The following is a 24,524-nucleotide window of genomic DNA, read 5'->3' on the forward strand; positions in this document are numbered from 1 at the left end:
GCAGGGACCAAACACATCATGCCAAACAAAGCTTGGATAAAGAATTCACCATTTCAAACTCAGCTGGATGCTTTGCATCCACCAGAGTCAGAACTGAAGTTTGTCTTAAGCATTATCTCCAAGACAGGAATGCCTGGGGTTTTATTTAGTGGCTGGGATGGAGCTCTGAAAAGTTTGCCAAAACTTTGCAAGTATTTCCTTTGTTTCAGTCCTGAATGGACTCTCCTGCTTTGCACTCCTGGATTTCACTGAGGCAAACCTCAGCATTCAAAACTTAAAGAGAAAGTGGCCCCATCACTGTGCTGCGGCACGAATTCCACTCTCCCACATCAGCCAGGTGTCTGCAGAAGGTTTCTGAACCTCAGCAAATCTGTTGGCTTCAGATGGCTCTAACTCCTCTTGCAAATGCATTTCCTGTTCCATGCCTATCTGCCTGTCCCTGCCCAGATCAAAGAGTCCTCCAGTCTCCTGCTCCAAGGCAGGCCAGAGTCTCCAAGCTATTGCTGCCACACCACTAAGCTGCAGGTGCTGTAGGCAGGCTCTGGATCCAGCCAAGCCCCAGGTGCCCAGAAAAGGATTATTCTGCACATGAAGCCAGCACTACACTGGAGCCTGAACTGTCTCTCACACTGAAGTAGGGGCTCTGTGGAAAAGCAACCAGTATCTGGCAGACAGGTGGAGATTATTTTTGCAAACACCTCTATTTAAACAGAAGTGCTACAGAGCATCAGGTTGCCAGGAGCTGCTTCTGTTCTCTATACAACAGTAACATTAAGGCTGATAGATACCCTAAGGTTAATAACATCCCAGCTCCTGATGCCTACAGGTACTTTTCTCCAGACTGATTCTCAGTTCCTTGCTGATTCATGGGCTTCCTCCTCTCTCTCTAAGGCAATAGTCTAAGTGCTCTTGCTCAAGAGATGACTAAATCAGTGTCTACATCTGTACCTAGCCTTCCCCGGAGTGCAAGGTTCCTTTGTTTGGCTTCCTGATCTCATTTGAGTTTACAAGAAACGCAGGGGTAAGTGCCAAGGCTCACACCCAGGCATGACACGGATGTCCCCGAAGTCCCCAGAGGCTTGTGCCTGGCAGGGAGTCAGAAGAGCTGTACCCATTCAAGCTCCCCTTGCTCCTCCTGCAGGTGATGCAATGCAGGCACCACCTCTTCACTCAGGTTTGCAGTGACTCTGACAGGGGAGAGTTTGCCCCATCCGAGGCCCCTCTCAAGTAGTCTTGCTTCACTACTGAAACCAAGAGCCCTCCTAGCGATTCTCAAAGTTGTGCTCTGCCCCTTGATGATGCCCTGTGCCGGTCACTGCCATCCCCTTCCTGCTCCACCCACTGTGGGACTGGAAATCACACATTAGGTGTTAATGAGAGGTGTCATTTGCACTCCCCCTTGTCTTAAGCAAAGTCTGAGGAAGCTGCAGAGAGCCTGGGTCAGCAGTAACCTGTGGCAGATACCTGGGTCTTCACAAACGCTGCTGGCTCCCTCTGACAGTAGGAAGTCCACACTAAAAGGAAAGCCTGCTGTGTGAGCACTCACAGCTGCAGCTTAGCTCAGAAACAACCCTGCATTTACTCAAAGTGCCCCCAGTGCTTTTCTCTGTCATTCACTTAAGCAACAACATTCACCCTCACACTCTAAAAAGGGAGGAAATCCTTCCTGATCTCACTAGTTGCTCTGATCATCTTTCCCATGCCTATTCCCACTTCTGGATTTCCTTCTTCTTTGCCTAGGATGCTTCCAGGATCTTAGCCCCTTTCAGACAGCCCTTTCAGTATTTGATTCAGTCTGTGTTCCTGTGTGTGAGGAGAGGTGCCCTTCAGCTGGTATGCCCTAGCAGTCCCTTTGGTGTCCAAGCCAGCCAGGTGCTGCCTCTGGTCAGGAGAGAGCACCAGCCTGGAGACAGAGCCACCCTCTCCAGCAAGATGTGTGGCTTCCATCCCAGAGAGGCACTGGGAACCAAATTTTCTGGTTCAGCTGAGCCACACTGAGCCCTCAGCCTAGGTCACTGGCTACTGACAGACATTGCTGGCAGCCTGATTTCAGGTCATCATAAATGTGTTCTGATGACCTCAAGGTCTAAACCATTTTATGTCCCAGCAGCCAGCACTCAGGGATGTGCTAGGGCCATCCCTCCATTTCTGTGCTGATGAAAACTACCATATAAATGTCCTATTTCTGTCATACTCTCAACACTGGAGAAATCCTATGGGACAGCTGTATTGACTTACATTTTCTTCAGCTCAAGAAATTCCTGCCCAAGGATATTTCAAAGTTTCCAAACAAACTTTCCTGCCTGTCTTCTCTGCTCCCCCCTCTCTCTACAAGGCTGATTCACAAAAAAAACAAAAAAGCAAGTGCAAACTACTTACTTAATGTATGTATTGGCATTTCCCTCTGGAAAGACGTAGGGATGTTTCTTCCGAAAGACGTGCCCAACACGGCTGCAGGGGATGATTTCCAGGCTCCCCCCACACATCCACACACGGAAAGAGATTTCTGTAAGAGAAGCAGCTTCAGCACTTTGTCTTTCTGTCCTAAAGCAGTCTGAATCCTGGTATTACCTCTTACTTCATCCTCTGCAACATTAAACTGGGGTAAATCAATTACCAGATGGGCTTTCCTAGGCACAACGGCCTTAAAAGCAAATTTCAAAGCTTCTTTGCAAGCTGTTTGAAGTCAGTGCACTTGAAACCTGCCTCTAGCACAGCAGGTGCAATCACAATGGCAAGTGTGAGACCGTAAGCAGGTCCCTTTTCATACACTGCAGAATCCTCTCACCAGTTTTGTGCCTCCCTTATTACTTCTGCACTGCCTGTTTCAGAGTCACTTCCCTCCAAAGGGCTCTCAAGTTCAGCAGGAGAAGCTATGAATTCTCTCCATTAATGACTACAAATGTCATCATCTTTATGAATCCACCACTGACCCTGCAAAGTGAACAGAGCTGTGCATCTGTCATCACCTGTCCCAAAATGGACAGGAGCTTACCCAGACCAGGTACTCTGGGCCTTGAGTGCCAATGCTGCAGTCAAGTAAGGCACACACCTCCACACAAGCAAAGGTCAGCAGTGGGAGGGATTACCCCAAAAAACAGGATAAGTTCTTAGTATGGGAAATGTCTCTCAGTCACTCCAAACCACTCTATGGCTGGCCCACAGGGCCCTTCTCAAGGAAAATGATCCTGTGGCACAACTGACACCAGAAGTTATAAAGCTCTTGGCAGGGAGCTGGATGAGGTAGGAAGGATAAGCAGCATGGCTGATCAAATGGGTCCATCTGGTCCTGATGCTTATGAAGCTATGAATCTGTAGCTCTATTGTCAGACAGTCATGCTCAGATAGAACCAGCGTGGAAAAGAAATGAAATTAAAATGAAAAGGCTTCTGCAGTTCTCTGAATCCTATTTTATCATCTGTTGACAGTGCAGAGATGTATGTAACATGTATCTACTGCAAAACTAGTAATTGCTTTCACACCTACCCCTCCCTCTCCATTTAACTACAGAATTAAGACAGGAGAACACCCATGGTCTTTGCCAGCTTGTGCTCCCAGCAGTCCCCTCATATATGCCAGCACAAGGATGACTTGTTCCCAGGTCAGATGCTGGCAAGACAAGCACCTACGGCAGGAATTGGGCAGTTCCAACAGGACTCTTTCGCCTCCAAGGGCAGGCACTGCTGGCTTACAAAGCTTCCATCCCTCCAAAAACAGCTCACAGCATCAGGGAGCAAGGCCAATTGGAGCCTGGACCACCAAAGCCCTCTGAGCACACACAGCTCAGCCCTGAGCTGCTGCAGAGGTGGAAGCCAAGTTCATGCTGCTCCCATCCCACTCCCAGCACACCCACCTGCTCCTGAGCTAATGGAAAGGGGAGGCTGACACATCTGCAAAGGCTTCTTGCCTTGATGCCTGGGTCCAAAATTCAAGGCCTTGATCTCATCCCCAACAGCTGGCCCTGGCATCCCACAGCAGGGACAAGCAATGGCAGGGGTGGGAAAGCACAGCAGGGAGCAGTATTCCTTCCCATAAATTCCCTTCCCTTCACTGCTGTGTTTACATGCAAGAGCTGCCAACAGCAGCTGGAGCCTCACCACTTTCCCCAGTGCTGGGTATTAAGAGGCCAATAAAACATGCCCTTGTGCCATGTCCTGGTGCTATACTGGGAGCAAGCTCAATCACAGCTGCAGGGAAATGAGATTATGGCAGGATGCGGCCACTCTAAGCTGCTGCTCTCGGTTCTCCTCGCACGTGACTGCTGCTGTCACTTGTCTGTGTGTCACAGCACTGGCCACTCTGCTGGCACTGCTGTGTCAGCCACAAGGACACCTGATACAAGGGACAACCAGCTGAGCAGCTGTGGAGCACAGCGTGGCTACTGCAAGCTGCCTTCCCCTCCTCTGGTCCTTCTGCTCAGCCTGGGAGAAGAGCAGCTCCCTGGTGTGCTGAAAGGGAAAGACTCACACCATTCAGTCCTTGCCTGATCTTTTTAAAGCCTAGTGAAGAGGTCATCTCTGTGTATTATGAACTGGAATGAGGACACAGTGCACAGGAGATGCTGAGGAGTCTGAGCTCTCTGCTTCAGGCTTGCTGCACCCTGCAGAGCCTGCTCCAGGTACAGCAGGAGCAATAAAAGCACAAGTTTCCACAGGGAGGGATCACCCATGGAGCCATCCATGGCAGGTAACAAACAAGGTCTCCAGACATGCAGCCAAGAGCTAAGTGTCCCAAGGGAAGGCAAATTGAAGTAACAACTAAAGCATGGTACAGGGTCAACTCAGAGGAGCCAGGAGAGCAGGAACCAACAGTGTGCTTCCCTTGACCCTCAGGAGATGTTGCCAGTGCACACAGCCCCTCCAAGTGACCCCCAGGAGGGGTGTGAGCAGTACATGTTGGGGTGCGTGGAACTCAGCCCTCATTCAGCAAAATACCTCTAGCACTTCTTGCTGGCCTGCAAGTCCTTCCTGCCATTACTCATGTACAGGGAATTCAGTAAATTTAAGGTGCAAAACACCTACAGTGTCCTCCTTCAAAGCCAAACACGCTCACTTTTGTTCTGCCTGAAGCCTCCAGCCCCCTCTAGCTGCCCCATCAATAACATTAAGGGCAGCAGTGCTGCTCCTCAGGACCAGAGTCCTGCTCCTCCTCAGGACTGAGCTACCAGGAAGAGCATGGTTCACTGCCCAAAACAACCATGTCAGCTCCTGCTGTCCATTTCCTGCTCAGAGCTGGCCCAGGCCAGCAGGGTGCAAAGGAGAGATGGGACACACTGTCCTCAACTGCCACACCTGCAGGAGATGGAGCTGTGAGCCAAGCATGCTTCTGCTCCCAGGAAGATGGGCAAGATAGGATCTGCCCTGCTGCTATGCAGACCTGCCTTTTGTTGTTGCAATGTTAACCTTGATTTTGCTCTCCTTTGTCACACGAGGCCATGGTATACCCTGCAGCACTGCCAGTGAGTGTTTGGTCAGGACCAGTCTCCTGGGGAATAGCACCAGTAAGGGAAACCTCTCCTCTGCAGGATGGGCCACAACCAGGCATAAGGAGCACAATGCCTGCTGTTACAGGGCATGGGAAAAGCTGCCAGGATGGAGCTTCCCCCAAGAGCAGGCTGTCCTGTCACTGTTCATCTCCCAGGAGCAGCTCCTGCTGGCTGCTGTCAGAGACTTATGACAAGAACAGACAGACAGCAGGTCAGGCACAGCATGGCAGCTCCTCTCCTGTCTAGTTCCCTTCTTGAATGCTTTGTTTGGGCTATTGATCCAGCAGGGGAGGTGGGAGGGCTGCCACTCCCCTCCCACGTTTCCTCACAGCCACCCCACTCAGATACTTCAGGTCAGTCCAGAGGCAAGACACCTTCCCCCAGAGAGAAAGCATGAAAGAGTGAGATTCCTACTGCATAACAAGATAGAAATACATAAAATATATCTAGGGGACAAGGCATGTGAAGGAAACACCAGTGCCAGGCAGCGGATGGATTACTGCAAAGCAGCAGCATCTGCTCCCTTGGATGACTGACAGCATCGCTGTGTGTGTTGAGACACAAGAGCTTCCTGGCTAGCCCCACTCCCCAGAGGTGCAAGCTACTAAAGCCAGGTTCTCATCTGTCTGCCTGACATCGAGTGCCTCTCCCTTCTTTACTGGGCACAGTCTGTTGTTCTGATCCACAGCATCACTGCAGTTCCAAAGGGAGAACAGCCCAGCCCAATCCAGTTCTGTTTGACAAGGGGACAAGGGACAGGCTGTTGCCTCTTTCATGTGCCCTCTCAAGTGTGCTTGCAGGAGATTTCCTCATGTCCATCTTGTCCCATGATAAGGGCCAGAGGTGACAGAATTTAGGTGAGTACCCTTTTTTTTTGGTGCAGGAAAAGTGATAGTATCAGAGAGAGACAGGCAGCTCTCAGCTATCCAGGGATACAGGAATGGATAAGCAGCCCTGGCACTCTGCCACCTGTTTGCTGCATGCTGATGGAGCTACAGTTTCAGGTACTCTGCAAACTCAAGGAGGGACTGATACCTCCATTCATAGCTTGGAAATGCTGTCATGAATGGATTAAGACAAATTCTTTTCTTTATTAAGGAGAAAATAAGATCAGGAAGGAATAGAAGGGTGCATGTAGTGTTCTCTCATCTGTTGGTAACACCAAAGCTGAAAACTGTGTGGTTGAAGTATTTGCCTACAGGAAATCAAAGCAGCACGGAAGGTAGGTGGTCCCAAGTACCAACAATTGCTTGCTTCCCATCATTTGTGGTTGCTGGATCTCTCATTCTCCTAAGACCACAACCTATGAATGTAAATGAGGGAAACCACCCAGAACATTCAAAGTGAAGTCTGAAATGACCTTGTATCCATCCTGCATGACTCAGAAAGGGAAGCCAATACAGCAAGGCATAGGAGGATGAAGAAACAACTCACCAAAGTTCTCCCCACCCCAGATGTCCATGGCACTGTCGTACTTCCCCAGGTGGTTGAACCAGGCCTTGTCGATCACAAACAGCCCTCCAGCAATGATGGGTGTCCTGAAGAATGGACAAGGAGAAGAGTACACACTCTCAAGTACTGCTGCAGGACCTGGATGCACCGAAGCAGCCCTTCCCTTTGCCTCCTCTTCCATGACCAGGACATCACCTTCTCCCAATAAAAGGACAAAACACCCCAAAATGTATCGGCCCCTTTCTTTCAGCTGCTTTGGTGTTTTGCTGCCAATCACAAATTGCCTGGCACTTAATGACTGGCTAATGCACCCGTCAGCACAACTCCTACAAGCCCAAAGTTGACAGCCCTGATTGTAGGCTTCAGCATCAAAAATGCACTTAGCACTCAGGGGTTATTCACTCAGACGGGCTTTTTGCCTGGAGCCAGCCTATTAAGAGCACCATTCCACCGGGGAGAGGAAGGCAGAGCCAATTCAGAAGGGCTTTTTAAAAGCCATCACTAGCTGTGTGATCTTTATTTCAAACCAGGGTTATTTTTCTTTCTTCAGATTAGCTAAGAAAACTGCGCAGAGAAGGCCCGTGGAGGAGGGGAGGGCAGACCCAGAAGATAGCTTGAGGAGACTTGCTGCTTGCTGGCACAAGTCCCATCTCCATTCAATTTGAGACAGTGTGGATGTCTCAGTATAGGTTTGCAAGAAACTGGGGTGATTGCTGTGCCCAGGCTAATCTCCAGTGTCCTACACTGCAGAGTGATCAGGAATGCAAGGCCAGCCTGTGGGAAGCGAGAGCTCCTGTTAACAGCAGCATCCTATGGAGAAGCAGTGCTTTTCTCCTGCCTGGGAGCCTTCTGAGGCCCTGAGCTTCCCCCTATACTTGGGGGTCCTCCACGCCTCACATCTGTCTGGGGCTGCAGACACCAGCACCAGGCTTGCTGCCAGCAGAGATTTCCAGCAGAATAAAGGACCCACCCCATCCCATGGCATGAGGACAGATGGCACCTCCTCTCCTGTTCAGCTTTGCTCTCTCTCCTGCACATCCCTGTTTCTGAGGAGTCTTAGGGAGGAAGAGAAGATCAGTGCTGATCTGGGAAGGCTGGACTAGGCACCAAGTTTATCATGAGGGCAGTGCCTTATTTTTAAGTGGTAGCTGAACTGAGAGAAGCAGTTTGCTACAGCACTGGGCTTTTCCCCTAACCATAATCCTTAGCACTATCAAAATTCCCGTAACCATAAATACACCTCTTCCATCTTTGTTGCATTCTCAGGCCTCAGTGTTGGAAGGTGAAGCTGTACTGCAAAACCCAGGCCAGCCAGGAGCTCACTAGAGGTACTAGAAGTTCAGAGCTGTCCTGGAAGAGACTGCACACTGCTGTGGTGCATGGGGACACATGTGATGTCACATGAGAAGCCTGTCCTGCCCCTCGTTGTTACTCGGGTGCTTCCTTTCCCCTCCTGACTTACTTAATGGGCTCGGTGGGATCGAGTCGTTTGGCTTTCTGCTCCGGGGAAAGCTGCTCCCATTTGAAATGCAGACTCCAGTCAAAACCTAAAACCAGAGTAGAGAAGTGCCATGGGGAAATTAGAAATTGATATGGATTAGGAGGCAATGCAGGCTGCCAAAGTTGTGTTTGATGGAACATTTTCCCCACTTTCAAATGACTTAAGCCACAGAGATGCAGTTCTTGAGCGAAAAGTCCAATGCCTAACATATTTTACTACTACATATGAACAAGAAACAGCACATTGCATTACAATTTCAAAGTCAAGTGCTCCAAAGGCAGGAAAAGTCAGAATTAAAGCTGCTGCTGCAACCTAGTCCCCCCTGTGCACACAGAAGCATGCCCTGATGGATACTGTGTGCTCCAAATAGCACAGGCATACTAATAAGCACTACACTTGCATCTTCCAGTTGTTGCCTAGACATCTCCCATCTCCTCCTGTCGCCCTCAGTGCTGCCCAGGGTGCCTTTGACGTGACACTTCTTTCCTGCCTTACTGCCTCCTTCACTGCAGCAAGCCCACTGCTCACACCACACCCGTGTGTTGAGCAGCCAGCAGCAGCACTGAGCAGGGTTCATGTGCTTTTTTGGGAGGCAGCAGGAGATAGAGGTGTGGCAAAGGCCAGTGCACATGCCCACCATGGAATGGATGCCCACAGGACATGCACAAAGCTTGGACTCACCTCCTCTGAGGTCTGAGGAAGCTGCCACATAGGCAAAAGTGTCCAGGTTGATGATATCAATAACGGGACTGACCACTCGGGTGGGATCCTGCAAAGCAGAAGCAAAAACACCCGTGAGTTCAGATGACACCATTCAAAATGGGCAAGGGGCACCAAACTCCTGGAGACATCAAGTGCCTGGAAACACTGGTGTCATTTGGTTTTACCAGGGACAAGTGTCCCTCACTGCCTCCTCTTCCTCAGACTGTGCCTGTACTTTGCAACTGGCTGGGCTGGATGCAAAGCTCCTTCTGCCTTTTACAAATTCACCAAAATATTCCCCTTTCACCTCCCTTAAATACTTTTAACAGGATTTCAGAAGTCAAGTCACAAACAGGCAATTGAAATGACAGAGGAAAAACATAGCTTAAATATGGGTATTTTTTTTAATGCACCAACTATTGCAGTATAGTTAGTTTTGCCAAAGTTGGAAAAGGGTTAAAAAAGAAAGACCTGATTTATTCAAAATAGTTGGTGGTGATTTAATTAACATCTTGTTATGGGCAAAGAGATTATACAAACAGTTATGAACAAAAATATCTACAGGAGGAAGAGACTCTGACAGCTTTGACTGGTCTCTTATCTCCCTTTTTCTTTTCAAAAATCCCAAACTCCAATTATAGCTCAAACTTCAAGGTTTTACCCTCACCAGATCAAATTGTTTTTCACAGCTATACAAAGCAAAGCATCTGAGCACACTCGGGCTTGCTCTCTCACTGGGGAAAGACTTTGTTTTAGAAATTAGTCCTGACAAAGAAGAATTCAAATGCAGCTGTAGGAAGAAGCAACCAAAGGCCATGAGCTGGGAGCTGGACTAGAGCTGATTTTCCAATTGAGCATGACAAATACTTGGTATTTCCATAACAGGGTCAAGCCAGGGGTCTCACCATCACTTTCTGTGAGTCAAACATCTCACTGAAAGGGCAAGGTCTGCTGCACCTCTGAACTGCACAGGGAAACACAAGCCACATCCAAGCACGGTGAGCCTTTCAAACCCACCAAATCCATCGTGGCTGCTGCACAGGGCCCCCCAAGCTGCCGCAGCTCAGTACAGCCAAGTATCCTTTAATTGCCTGAGGCTAGAGGGAAGGTTTTAAGCAAAGCATCTGCTTTGTGTGTTGAGCAGTGCAGGGAAAGGATTGCATCCACTCATTTAAAACCTGCCCCTCAAGCATCTTACTGGTGAGCACTTCTAGCTAGCTGACACCACCCCCAGCTTCAATTCACTGCTACTCACTGCATGGCACAACTTCTTGTAAGAAAATCCCCTTCACATCTGGGCTGAGAGCACTACTGCAAGATGCTAACCTTGAGAAGTGCTGTCTTCTCCCTGCTTCGCTTTCCCTGCCATGTCCTGAGAACACATATTTTTACTCAGCTTTCATGAAGGTCTCTCTGACCCTCAAAAGAAAAGCACGGCATGCTCAAGAGCACAGTGCTGTTGCTATGATTTATTTTGGGCTGAGTACCCGATCTTATTATAGGCAGCTTCATCTTTCTGGGTTTTTTTGCTACCCACCCATACCAGGGCATGCTAATATTAACAACACCCAAGCCTTCAATTCTCTCTCAAAAATCTGAGAATTAATTTCTGCAATACCCTTCTCAAGCACACCAATGTACAGATCTAAACCAACAGGAAAAAACTCTGAAAATGGTCCTGAAAATAACAGATATATTTCAGCCTTGGAGAAGGACTTTGGCTGCAGGGTGGCTCTCAGCCTCTACATCCTAACCTTGTAATGGACAACAAAAAGGGCAACAGTTGCTCCTCTGGCCCCATAGCAGGATTAGGCAAAGATTAGGCAGGCTGCCCTTCATATGTCTCCTTTATCCCAGGAAAGCACCAGACTGTGGGTATTTGACCTGGGAGTGGGGAGTCACCATTCATTGGTTCATCCCAGTGCCATTTGAAAATCCAGTTTTGGGACAAGCTAGTTGAGTCATACTGTAAAAATACCTCGGGATGGATAATTACATTTTTAGAGAAGTTACTCAGTTGAAATGCACCATTAATGACTTTAGAGATATTTGTTCCCTAAGTACAAATAAGAGCCCAGGCCCACGTGCTCAGCTATGCATTTGCAAACATGCTGGTGTGAGACACTGACCATCACTGCTGCTCCCTGAGACAGGCACCCTCCCAGGCACAGGGCTGAGATCCCCCAGGCTCTCTCTCTTTCCCCCACACTCCATCACTTGCTCTTCCTGCTGGTTTCCAAATCCATGCACTGGTTATGTGCTGCCCACACCCACCAGTGAGCATCAGCCTCGGATGGGGAGAGTCATCAGCTGCTCAGAAAGCTCGAGGTGGAGCTTGAGGGGCACCTCCACATGGCTGCATGGTGGCACACATGGGCTCTGGCACTTCCCACCATGGAAAGTGGCAGGAATAGCTGCTCTGGCAGAGAAAATAAGAGAAGCAAAGAGCGGGGTGGCTGGGCTGTGGTGGCAAAGTGATGGGTGTGCCTTGAGGCACTCACTGCTCATTTGCTGGGAACTTAAACCACATTAGCTCAAAACAGACTGTTCCTGGGAGCAATAGAGTGAGAAAATGCTCCTCCTAGGCAGGTGATCCTCATGGAGCAGTTGGACAGGGAGCCCATCTCTAGAGCACAGCCTGAAGGTGGCAGCAGTAACATTTCATACACTTCACTGATCAATACCTTAACCCAGCTGGCAAGGATGGGTACGGTGGGCCTGGAAGAAGGAATCTGAGGACTCTGCCCCTATCCTGCAGCTTCTGTGAGCAGTTAAAAAGCAGGAAAGCTGGACCCCTCTGGCTTGACAGGTTCCTCAACACTCTTGTAGTACATCTCCCCTGCTGCCTGAGGCTGCAAGATACTGGGCAAGGTCAGGGCAGCATGAGCAGCACTGCAAGCTTACAGACTGCCTTATTTCCTTCCAGCTGGGGAAAGATTCAATCCAGAAGAGTTCACAGAGGTGATGTGTGTGCTTGATGCTGCATTCAGATCACAAGGCACTGACACTCCTATGGTGATGCTGCACATGGCATTCACGCTCACCTACCCCATGGATGCTGGATATGGGGCACCATCCTGCGGCTGTGGGAAAGAAGATCTGCCAGCCCCCTTCCTGCTGCCTTCGATGCCCTTCTCCTGACAAAACACATCAAAAGCTCTGCCTGGGAAAGAGGAAACTGCTCTGGATAGTCCTCACTGAAGTACAAGCGGGGCTCTGGCAAAAAGCAAGGAATGCCTGCCTTTAAAAAGCACAGAGGAACAAGTGATGCTGTAAAGTTTAGGAGTAAATCCCACCCTGGACAGTCCAGCCATGAGGCTCCAGTGGGATATCACAGCATGTGTTCTCATAACTCCACCGGAGCCACGATCGATGATACAACAGACCATTTCCATCACATTTCCATCTATCAGCAGCTCTGTGGCCCAGCCTGCAAACCGAGGTTGGGGCCTCTCCAGTGCTGGCTGTGCTGTGCGTGCCAGCAGCACTGACTGCCATCGTCCATGTGGAGGGACCTGCCCTGGTGCTGTGCCCCCCTTGCCCCTGGTGCCATCACTGACACACAGAGGGGATGCGCAGTCCAGCCATCACAGCTGTCACATCTGCAGGTGTGAAAAGCAGATGCCTTAGGTGAGGGGCACTGTGAACACCAGCCAGGCAGGTTTTTCCATGACCCACCACCTCAGCATCCCCTTGCTCCTCAGCTGCCCTTATGTCAATGCAACTCAGAAGTTATAAAATTGCTGAGTAATTAACACTGGCCATCAGGAGCCAGAGGTGTAGCAGAGGTATAGCAGGGGTGAAGGAGCCAGGCACAGTGAAGGGAAAGAATGGTGCATCCACACTGGAGCTAAAGGTTTCAATCCCAGCACTCTGCTGCCAGCAGGTCATGGGCACAGAGCTCCCCTGACTTGAGTGACAAGGAGCCAGCAGCCTCTGTGTGCACGTCTGGCAAAAGAGTCGCCGCCAGAGAAAGGCGAATGTCATTGTCTGCTCCAAAATCAGCAGAATTTAAATCCTATTAAATCAATTTATTAGCGCTTAATTTGCATGAAATTAAATTCGGCCCCTATTCAAGGAGCCATCACTCCCTTAAATCATCATCACTGAGCATTTTACATGAGCCTAATTAAAATCTCTGCTGGAGCACTGCCCATGTATTCCCCAATCACCACTCAACCTGTGCTTGCCAGTCAGAGACTGCCCTGGGAGACAACTTGTCCCACCCACCCACAAGCTCCCCCAGTCACACAGACACCTGCCTGCTGGGTGGAGGAAGACCACAAAAGGCCACTTTATACCCCAAAAGGCCTCTTTGTACCCCTTACTGGGATGCTTGCATGCAGCTGGTTATGGTTGGATGGTCACACCCACTGAGAGGAAGAGGAGGGGGACATCGGGATGCATCCCCTGAGGATGACCCTGGTCTCTCAGGAGCACTCACCTCTTTGATCCTCTGCAGCATAGGGAGCAGCCAGTCCTTATTCACCTCGCAGTGACTGTCCAGGAAGGTCAGGACATTGGCTTTTGCCACATCTGCCCCTCGGATTCGGGACCGGATCAGACCTGGTCAGGGATGCACCATGTCAGCTGCTGCCCAGATGGCTGGGTAATATCCCCAGCCTCCTCCACTCATGCCTCTCCTGGGTTTTAACCTGCCTGAATCCCGCCCAGATAAAACATATCCCAGGCTCACTGTCTCCTTTCCAGCACTGCAAGGTATGCCAAGCATTTCCTAAGATTCCCAAAGAAATAAATGGCTCCACCAAGGTTACTGATTTATGGCATTTATGCCAATATGTAATTTGCACAATTAATTCTGCTGTCACCTTCTGGGACAAAACATGACTCAAAATGCTTTCATGATCCTCTGCAGGCAACAAATCTAACACAGATATGAGGCAGTGGGGAATGGGACAGAGGAGTTGAGGGTGGAACACACTGTACCAGAATTAAGCTTTTCTCAGACTACTGATTTTTCCTGCTGCAACCCCTTCTGTGTCCCAGTGATCCCTGGACCTCTCTCCCACCCTGAGGGCACTGCTGATCTGCAGCTCAACGGGAACACATTTTCCACCAAGGAAAGAGGGCTGGCTTTTCAAGGTGCTTGACTTATCAGGGTCATGATGGTGAATTTGGAATCATTTGGAGATGGAAATGGATTGCTGCACGCATCAAACAAGAGGAGAAACAGGTGACTCAAGAGGAGCAGAATTTCTTTATGAAGAAGAAACAGTGCCAATACAAGGGGACATATGCGCAGATGAAGAGAAACAGGATTTCAGGGAGCAGCCACACATCAGGTTCATGCAGGAGGTCACTGACTTTGATACTAAAATTCCCTAGGGGAAAATGGTTAAGCAACAGCCTCTGAGCTGGAGAGGGAACACATGAACAAAGCCTGGAGCATACAGAATTTTCCAAGGTCTCCTCCTCCAATGTAGACTTGTCCCTTTATCTCTGTGACTCCTAAGATCTTGTGCATAGGTATGTTCTTTACCCACCCCTGCCCTTCCCAAATCCTGGCAGCCCCTGGGGGATACAGTTTTAGTGATGTATTCAGCAAGGTAAGGTTGAGTTCCCACACTGTGACTGGTTTATAATAATAACATAATATAACAATAACTGCAGGTCTCTCAAGTGCTGGAGATGAGCACACACGTACCCCCATAAGACAGGGGAGAAAGGTGAGAAGGAGGTGCAGGTCTACGGAGATCTCCCTTGATCTCCTGCCAAAGCAGGAATGTCTCTTACATCCATTGGACCTGATGCCACCCTGTCACCAGGCCTGCAGAGCTGAAATCCTTTGCAGAAAGAATCCACAGAGGAAAGAACCTTTTCCACTCCTCAGTCTCCCCAACCCAACACCGGATTTGCAGCACCAAAAAACTTCTTTGTTTTTAGTTATCCTAATACTGCAAACCAGGATTTGAAACACACATTCAGGCTATGGGGAATGGGGAGATGTCTCCAAAGGTTGCCAGCAGCAGTCCAGTAGGACATGCATTCATCCTCTATATAGTCCTTCTTAATCTCTCAAATATAATTAATTATTAGGAAAAAAAAAAATCCCACAGAAGCAGCAAGAGCAGATCTTCTCCCTTTCATTAGAGCTAACATCTTTACAAATAAGACCCGGGGCTTTGTTTTGCCTGTTCTAATTTTCTGGCTAATAAGCTACAGCTGAGCCTCACTGGAAATCTTAATAGTCCCATCTTTTTCAGTGTGAGAGAGGGGAGATCCATTTCAAATCCCAGCTCTTTATCACATTTTCTTTTATCAGGGGCCCCCTTGATCCCAGGAGCCACTGAGCTCCTGGCTGACCACTGCATGGAGGTTCCCTGTGGCCCCATCCCTCTCCCACCTCCCAAAACCTGTGTTTCCCACGTGGGCTGTGGGCAGGCAGCTCTCACCTTCCCGCCGGCCGTTCCGCAAGCACTTCACCTTGGGGAGCTGGCCCAGCAAGCGGCAGTCATCAGCTGGGGAGAGACACAAAGGGAGGACAAGTCACCCTCAGCCCCCACAGGGGCTCTGGCAGCAGAAATGGGGACTCCTAGGAGAGACTGGGAGCAGGGGGAGGACCCTGTCCTGTTCTGGTTGATGGTTTGTTAGGGCAATGGCACTGCTGGGTCACAACAGCCTCACCCCTCAGCTCGTGAAGCATAAATTGATCCTGGCAGAGCAGCAGTTTTCATAAAACTAGTGTAAATTCAGCAGATTTACACTGAGAGCAGCTGAATTATGCTCTAAAATCAGCACAGAAAAGTTGTGGTTCAGGTCAGAATCTAAATTTCTGCACATTAATGCAAATGACTATTTTTGGTAGCTGCAAAGCAACGCACAAGCTGTTGATGCGTGTCTGCCTGGCGGGGCAGGAGCTTCCTGTAGTGGCCTGGAGCCTTCAATGAGGAGAAAGGGATGCTCAAAGAGAACCCTGTGGTGCAGCTGGGGGGTCCTCATGCCCTGGGCAAGAGCTCCATGGGGCAGAAAGGCCTGATAGCCACGTACATCTGAGCTAGGGAGGGAAGTCCTGCAACCCCACACACAGCCCTAGGATCCCTCCTCCCCCATATTTCTCCCAGCAAAGTGGAGGATGTCAGGTGTACCCATCACAGCCCCCTCCACCTCTACACACCCACACTATGACCTCCACAACCCGTTCATGGCTCTCACCCTTCTCCCTCCTCTTCCTCAGCACTATAAACACAGAGGTGAGTGCCTCATCCCCTCTGCCTAACCCCTGAACCCACACACCCCCTTGAGCACTTTCGCCCCTTCCAGAAATCTCTGTCAGCAAGAGATCACTGTACCCACAGCCCTAACAATTCAGGGACAAAGCTGGAACAGAGGAACAGGAGTGGCAGGGCTTGGCTATGGACTCAAAGTGAAAATCTGCTGGGGACAGGGGGAACTCGCGTGCTGAAGAACTGCATCCCAGTGAATAACAGGTCAGCAGGCAGAGAGAGGTGAGAAATGAGACACAACTGGGCATGAGATAAAAGCACTAATTGCTTGGGCTGGGTTGCAGGGAAAAAACTGACCATGTGTGTGTAGTGCATTATGCAAATGAATGTATTTTATGTAAATGCATGCAAAGCAGATGCCAGCAGGCTCAAGACTATCACAGCAAAGATGTCAGATAGCTGAGAAGTGCTGAGTAGCTGAGGGGCTGCTCTAAGTTACACAGGAAACACACTCCCCTCTGGTGCCCTGGGATGAGTTAAAACCCTGCTCCTTCTCCCTGGCTCACATCACTTGGCATGCTGGGACAGGGCATCTGTGCTCCTACAAACCTGACTCCTTCCAGGAAGGCAAGTGCTTTGCCTATTTAGCCAAATACCTGGCATTTACTCCACCCACAAAAATCCTGCTCTGCTGTTCTCCAGGGCAGCTCAAGTCCCTGCACCTGCTCTTCTTCCCCATCACAGCCATTCTGCCAGTTCCCAGACTTGCCCAGCCTGCCTGCCCCGTGTGCTGGAGCTGCTCCAGGGCTCACCATAGTCACAGCGGCTCCTTCCCCTAGCTTCAGCAACTTCCCAGAGAGGTGTCAATGCCAAGAAGTGGGTCTTGTGTGAAATCTGTCCCTAATGCTCTCCGAGGCAGTGCCTATTTATAACATCCAAGAGCAAAGCCTAGGTTTTTTAAAAGAAACCTATCTGGCTTTGTTTTCACGCTTCCAAGTAAACAGCTTTATTTTGCAGCTCCTTGAAACATAAGTGCCACAGACCACTCAGCCAGTTTATCATCCTTTTTATGCCTGAGACAGTGTTTCTGAGCACTTAGATCTTCAAGTCTCCCACCAAACTAGGCAAGGTCTTCAGCAGGGGTAGTTCCCTGGGAGCCCCTGGGGCTTCAGCTACCTTCTACTGGAGACCAGGGCTATTGATTTCCATTGAATCACGCTATTAACTGGGAGGGAACAGCAGGAGGATGTGGGCTGTTTTTGTGGTGTATAATGCTATTTATGGTGCACCTCAGAAATGGGAAAACCCATGCAGGGAGTACTCTTTCCATGGGTGAAAAACAAGGTGGTAAAAAAAAAAAAAAATCCAGAGTTGCTGACCACCTACATAAATGTATGCAGAATGTACACATAGGGTCAGACTGTCCCGTGGAATTCCAGTGGTGTCAACCCAGAACTGCTCCTGGCTAAAACTGAAAGCCAGCTCAAACACACCAAGGCTGTGGTGGGATAATCGTGTAAGGACTGGATTCACATCTGCTGGGCATAAAATAATTTACCAAGCGCTTTTCTTGCATTATTTTTGTGAGAAGAGGTTGGATCATCTGGAATTTGAATTCTACACATGGCAATGCAAACCCAGCACAGCAGGGTTTGCTTCTCACAGCTACAGAGCTTTAAATTTCCTTCCACTCCAGCAAACTCTCCCCTGTCTCAGTGCTAATCCCAGTCTCTCACAGGCTTTTGGGCCCTTTGCTTTTAACAGGGAAAGGGTCACTTACGGTCATCACTGAAGTCATCCACAAGTATGATTTCATGGACGAGGTGCACTGGGGTGCGGTTCAGCACGCTAAGGAATGAAGAGAGAAAATCCATGACAGTGCTTGACCAACTTAACAACCCAGCAAATGGAGTGGAAAAGCCAAGGAACTGACCTCCTGCCAAAGCACAGAAGACCAGGCTTAGATTTCTAGAAAGGATATACTAGATAAGAACCCAGAAACTACCCCCCAGTAATCTACAGTGCCTGGCTATCAACTACCTGTACCCTGATCTATGAGCTAAGTGCTCTGTATTCCAAGGAAATAGCTGAGATTTACCCTTCTCACCTTTGTGAGCAAAATCAGAACCCCACGTAAAGCCAAGAAAATCTGGCTCTTTTTTTTTGTCCAAACTGCACCAGGATTCCTAACTGGGCTTACAGCAAATCTGCCGTCACCTCTCCACCGCCTCTGGGGCTAATGATACGTTGTCCAGCAACAGCAGGGCCAACACAGAGAAAATTACCCAGCTCAAACCCATCTTTACACAGCTCACAGCTGTGGCAGGACAACTCCTGTTTTTATCCACAAGCTGATTGTCTTTCAGAGGCTGCCGAGAGAGTAAGAGCAGGGTTAGAGCCCACCCAGGTAATGAAAGAGAGGCTGGAGGATGTGGTTCACAGCTCCCTCTGTGTGAACAGACACTGTGAAACATGGCTCAAAGCTACAATTTTCCCTTAATTAAGACACCAGGGTTAATATTGTTATTATTAAAAAATCTAGAGCTGTTCTTTCCCTTTCTCTCATGGTGCAGAGGTCATGGATTGGTTGCACTGGCTCCAGCAATTTCATTTCCAAATAAACACCAGTGCAAAAGTCACCCTGACACGTAAGACGTGGAGTTGCAGTTGCTATTGCACATGCTTAAAATCCTGCCCCAGCAAAGGGTCAAGGCTGTCTGCTTGAAGAAGAAGCCCCAGAGCATTCCAAATGCCGCCTAAGTCCTTGAGTTGGACTTTGATAATGCTAGTCAGATTGTACAAGCTTTTACAGCATTTAAACTTCTTTGCCTTCATCCTGAGAATGGTTCCTTTTCCATAAAGCATTTAAAATCCCGCCAAATTTCAGATCTTCAGACCTCCCACTGGCACAGGACAGCAGTCACCCAACTACCTAACAATCCTGCAGCCCTGATGCCCTGCCAGATCCTTATTAACAGGTTCTCCCGGTCTCTCAAGCTCCCAAAACTCCTGCAAAAAAAAAGCACCTGAAAGTCTGGAAAAAGCACATCCCTGGCTCAGACCGCAGCGAGAAGAGCTACAAAGAGCAGAAGCCCCAGGGGACTTGGGAGCCAACCAACCAGCTGGCAAAAAATGCAGCCCACCCCAGTCATGGGGTTCCCCTTTGCCAGGTGCCTTCTGCCTGCACTGGCGTACTCCCACCTCTCTAGGTGGTGGAATTACAACCCTGCAGAGATAAAGAGTTGAACTAGATTTTTTTTTTTTTTTTGGAAGGCATACAGGACATCCCAAGGCAGATGCATGAAAAAGAATCATAGAATGGTTTGGGTTGGAAGAGACCTTAAAGATCATCTAGTTCCAATCCCAGTGCCACAGAGAAGAGACTACTTCCACTAGACCAGGGTACTCAATGCCCCATCCCACCTGGTTTTGAACACTTCAAGTAAATGGGCATGTACAACTTCTCTGAGCAACTCATAGGAAAGAATTCCATATATAATCAACCCTTCCTCTATGCTGGTTTTCTTTTCCCTGGGCAGAAATCCTCAAAAAAGGGAGTTTTCTATCAGACCAGAGTGGGTAAGCCTAGCACCACCCCTGTGGAGCTCCTCAAAAATCACTTCCAAGAATTACTTTCTCTGGAAAGACAATCCCTGCCTCTTCCAGTTTCAGGATCTTGGAAAAAAAACAAACATTCTTTTCCCCCACTTCAGATGTCTTGCATGCTAAGGTTTAAAGGAAGAGAAAGCCACTGTCCCCTAAGCAACAGTCTGGAGCTGCTGTGGCCACCCTGACACTTTGGCTTGTACCAAGCAGAATTAACCAACACTTCTCAAACACCCACAGCCTGAACAAAGTACTGGGAAAAAGTGGCTCAGCGCCCCTCCTCCCACTGGGGCACACAGAACAATTCAGATGTGCTGTTTCCACCTGTCAAGTGTTTTTTAATTATTGTTATTAACAGGCTTATTTTTTAGAAATCCCCGTACGCCAGAGCTGAGTTCAGCAAATTACCGTAGCTGAGCATCAGTAGACAGAGACAGGAGAGCAATATCATGCTCAGTGGAATATTTAACAAGTGTTGATTGCCTGGAAACCTAACTCTGTGCAACCTGCAGGAAAGAAGCAGGCTTGTAAAAAAGCCAGCAAAATAAATAAATAACCCACCGAGAGTGGGAGGGGAGGAGGCCGTAAGAAACTTGGAACATTCAAGGCTTGCCTCTGCCTGGTCTCCCCTGTAGCTGACAGAAATGCAGTGCAGGGCTTAAATCTAGGGGAAGGTGGCTGTGAAGAGGCTGATTCTGCTTTTGCTGGCACCAGCCAGAAGAACTCAACCAAAGCACTGGGCTGTGTAGGCTCAGGCCTGGGCTCTAAGCAGTACTCAGTGCCTTAGAGGATCTCCTGCCAGAGAACATCTTATGGAAGAAAACGGACCATTTCCAAGGCCCTGGGCTGGGAAGAGGTGCAGCCCAGTCTCAGCTCAGCTGCAGGTTCCCACTGTCCCCAAATTGTCTGCTGCCAACTCTGTGCCTGGGCTTGCCACCCCATAAATCAGGGAAGATGACCCCAGCAGTGGCCATCTGTGGGACTGACCAGAGCAAGGGGGGAAAGGCCAGCATGCTGGTCCGTGAGGGAAGGACGTCTCCAAGGTCTCTTCCATAAACTGTTACCCTTCCATGGGGTGAATGACAGACACCACTGTGGGTGGCACAGCACCCCCTCACCTGTACCATCACAGCCTTCTGCCAGCAAATCCCTTGTGGGACTCACTCACCACACAACACCTTTCCCAAATTCGAGTGAACAACTCACCCCGGTGAGAGCAGTCCAGAGGCTGGCTCTGTGGGACCTGCTGTCCACTGGGTTCAGCACCCTTTCAGCTCATTATTGCCCCTGCAAATCGATGCACAGACCCCAGCAAGCCCAAAACTGCTGCTAAGCCAGGGGCCACTTGATGCAGGCACAGAGAGATGCCCAGCAAAGCCAAATTCCTGTCTCAAATGCATTTTCTGCCTGGTGCTCTATTAATCACACAAGATCACGTGGTGCTGCAAACACAGAATATAAGCACCCCTCCTGCAGTGCTCCTCAGGGAGGATGGGAAAAAGAGGTATCAAATCCTCCACGTTTTCAACATTACAGTTTTTTTTTTTTTTCCCCAGATAGACCATAAAAGCACTTTTAAAAATTCAAAGCCGGCTTTTCTATTACTTGTGCCTCTGCTCAGCTTTGATTTTTTTTTTAATACTTTCCTTTCTTTATGTCTGTGCATGGCTTTTTTTTCCCTTTTATATGGGAAAAATCAGAAGACAATATTACAGTGCTTTGAAGTCCCTCTGTTATTATGTATTTTTTCACTGAAATCAAACATAGGTAGACATATACTGCAGTGATGGACATATTTGAACAAATCAAAACAGTTTTTAAGTTCTGCTGCACCAAAAATCACAACATTTTCTCCCTTAAATTGCCAAAAGACCTGTTACCATAAAAATGAAAGCTCATGCCTCCAGTCCAGAAAGTGTTTACTCACCCTAATAAGAACAGGTTTGCTGCTGAATTATCTTTCGACAATGCTGAAATTTTCTTTGTTCTGATTTATTTACCTTATCCAGACATAGCCATGGAGAAATTCACCTTAAATTTTCATTGTAAGGTCCCTTCTTCCATCCTCCTCAAGAATTTGTTGGGATCCTTTTTCACCTACCCAGAGGTAAGCACTGGATCCAGCAATTTCATCTCCAAATAAATACGAGTGCAAAAGTCACCCAGACCATGTAAAACATAGAAAATGTTTGCAGGAAGAAATTTACACCTTCTGACCAAGTCAGCGTGGTTTTGGTCATCACCCACTTGCTTTAGAGAGGTGACTGTGGACACCCATCCTTGAGAACTCATGAATCTGTTAATTCTCTCCATGGTAACATATTAGGACTTGTTGGGAGGGAGAAAAACACCTTTGGGAGGATAATGAAGTATGAAAAGGGCCATGGGTCACAATTATCGAAATCAGACAGAGTATGGAGAGAAAATACCCACCAAAATGAACTGCTTCAACAACCCCAAATGGCTAATTATGTAGGAAGAAAGACATCACACCAAGAATAACCATAATGAGCTTTGATTACACTGCAGCTTTCGCATTTTATTCTTTCAAATACCCACCAAGCTCTTTGAAATTCAAGAGTTCTCTTATGTTAACATCAAAAGGTAAGAGCGCACGGAGGGCTGTGTACTCAGTCACCGCGAGAGATGATTAGCAAATTAAGAGAAAAAAAAAGTCCAGGGTTTAAGCAAAAAGCAGAAAGGAAAAGAAGAAATGAAAAAATAGTCAGCACAAAGTGCTAATTATACAGTTTCTGTGCAACACCTGGCTTGTTTTTACTTCTTTAATCAGGCTCATTTCAGTTATGGCACAGACTCCATATGGTGCCTAAGCAAGGAGGCTTTGTCACCTCCCTGTCTCAGATGTGTCTGGATGCAGACAAGGCAGTGGCACAAGGGGAAGGTGAGAGGTGCTGGCTGCCCAGGACACCACTTCTTTCACCTATGAGCACTGGAAAATGAAAGGCATGATATTCATTCTGCTAATTAATGATCTAAATATTTGATGTGGTATTCACAGCACTTGCATCAGGACTCCTGCCAAAGGATGTGTTTTGGTTTGTCAGCAAGAGGTAAATAATTTAAGTTTTCTTATTCCTGCCCTGAGCTCCCCAGCTGCAAGTTTGAAGAATAAATAAATAAAAACCACTCAGCAGAGTAAACGGGACTGTCTCACCATCTGCCCAGCAGGTCAACCACATGACAGGATTAGGATTCCCTTGCTAAATCCAGGTGTGTATAGAATAGAAAGACAGGAAAGAAGAAACTGTTGGTTTGGTGGGGTTTTATTTTATATTTTAATGCCTCTGTATTGCTTATTTTCTCCCTTGCTCCCGCCTTTCAAACCTTGGGTCTATTCACATGGTCCCATCTCATGCACTGTTGGAGACTCACAATTTTTAGGCACTGAGCCCTGGAGCTTGAAATATGTGAAACTGAACCACAGAGGGATAAGTAACTTGTTGAAAAGTCAGTGGTTGAAACAACCTAATGATACTTTCTTCACCATCTGCACAGTGAAAAAAAAACTTTAAAAAATCTCCAGAGCTACTTTGCTATTGACCATCTCCTCCTTTCCATCCTCTTTTCCTATTTTCTATTTCCCCTTCTCATGACACCCATCCCCTACTCCCTAGACAGTTGTACATATTCATAAGCACAGTTGCACATGCATTTATAAATGCTGGCTTCATCGTCTCCAGAGATGTGGGCCTTAGATAAATTTACTTTTTCTTTTTATTTCCCCCTGCTTTACTTCCAGCTGGCAAGTGGTCAGAGAAAAAATCATGAAACTTTTAAATGAATACATTATTCAATACAATCCAATAGCTTCTCCCAATACCTCTGACAACACAAAATGTCCATAAACGAACTGTCCCAAGTGCTCCCAACGTGACCTAGATAAGGCCACGTGTTGCTGCCTCCTAGCAATAGCCTGAAACACACAGAGCCTGCAGCATAGCTCAGCCTCAGCACTTGGGGAGCACTGAGGCTCTCAAGCATCCAGGAAAACTGCGGGAACAGCAAAATCCCCCCTGTTCAGTAGGTACGTGGCCACTACTGCAGAGGCAATTCCCTCCCTTGCTGCCTTCAGCACTTCCCTCTGCCACTCCTCTGTGTTTACATGGGGTCCTGTAGGGAGTGCCCTTTCTGCAAGGACAGTGCCCCATCAGCCATGGTTTTGGACAAGCCAAGAATGTCCCTTTGTCCTATTTCTTGCTCCTGACAGGGCAATTAACTTTGAGAATTGCAATTAACATGAGTATATTGATTCTGCAATGAGGCTGGAAAATCCAACATACTGGAACTCAGGAAACCAGGTTTGCAACTCAGAATCTTCCACCAGCTACAGAGAAATCACCTCTCTGTTCCTCAGTCTGTCCATCTGTCATCTGGGTTATACCACTGTGGACATGTACTGGGGAGAAAAGGGTAGAAGAGGTGCCAAATTTACCCACCACAGTGCTAAAAACAGTTGGCCACAGACTGCCCCAAAAAGCACAAAGCATTGTCAGGAGGACAGAGTTTGTTTTGAATGGCCAAGGAAAATGATCCATGTTGTTACAACCACTGTGGGATGGAGTCATCTGGAAGA

The 24,524-nt window shown here is 48.3% G+C and overlaps 1 protein-coding gene across 3 annotated transcripts in view; it reads right to left on the bottom strand.

Moving 5' to 3' along the window:
- Positions 1-24,524, bottom strand: part of GALNT14 (polypeptide N-acetylgalactosaminyltransferase 14) — a 93,316-nt gene that overhangs the window by 14,048 nt on the left and 54,744 nt on the right. For 2 of the 3 annotated variants that reach the window (XM_021537019.4, XM_085575874.1), the window contains 7 exons: positions 18,105-18,172; positions 15,554-15,619; positions 13,585-13,706; positions 9,120-9,207; positions 8,400-8,484; positions 6,920-7,023; positions 2,380-2,506 (listed from right to left, as the gene is read on the bottom strand). In XM_021537019.4, coding sequence (XP_021392694.3) covers positions 2,380-2,506; positions 6,920-7,023; positions 8,400-8,484; positions 9,120-9,207; positions 13,585-13,706; positions 15,554-15,619; positions 18,105-18,172 — 660 coding nt within the window. The remainder of the gene's footprint in view (positions 1-2,379; positions 2,507-6,919; positions 7,024-8,399; positions 8,485-9,119; positions 9,208-13,584; positions 13,707-15,553; positions 15,620-18,104; positions 18,173-24,524) is intronic. The other variant, XM_085575873.1, reaches the window with a different exon arrangement.

Source organism: Lonchura striata, chromosome 3, assembly GCF_050655825.1.
Source record: "Lonchura striata isolate lonStrDom1 chromosome 3, ASM5065582v1, whole genome shotgun sequence".
NCBI lineage: Eukaryota > Metazoa > Chordata > Aves > Passeriformes > Estrildidae > Lonchura > Lonchura striata.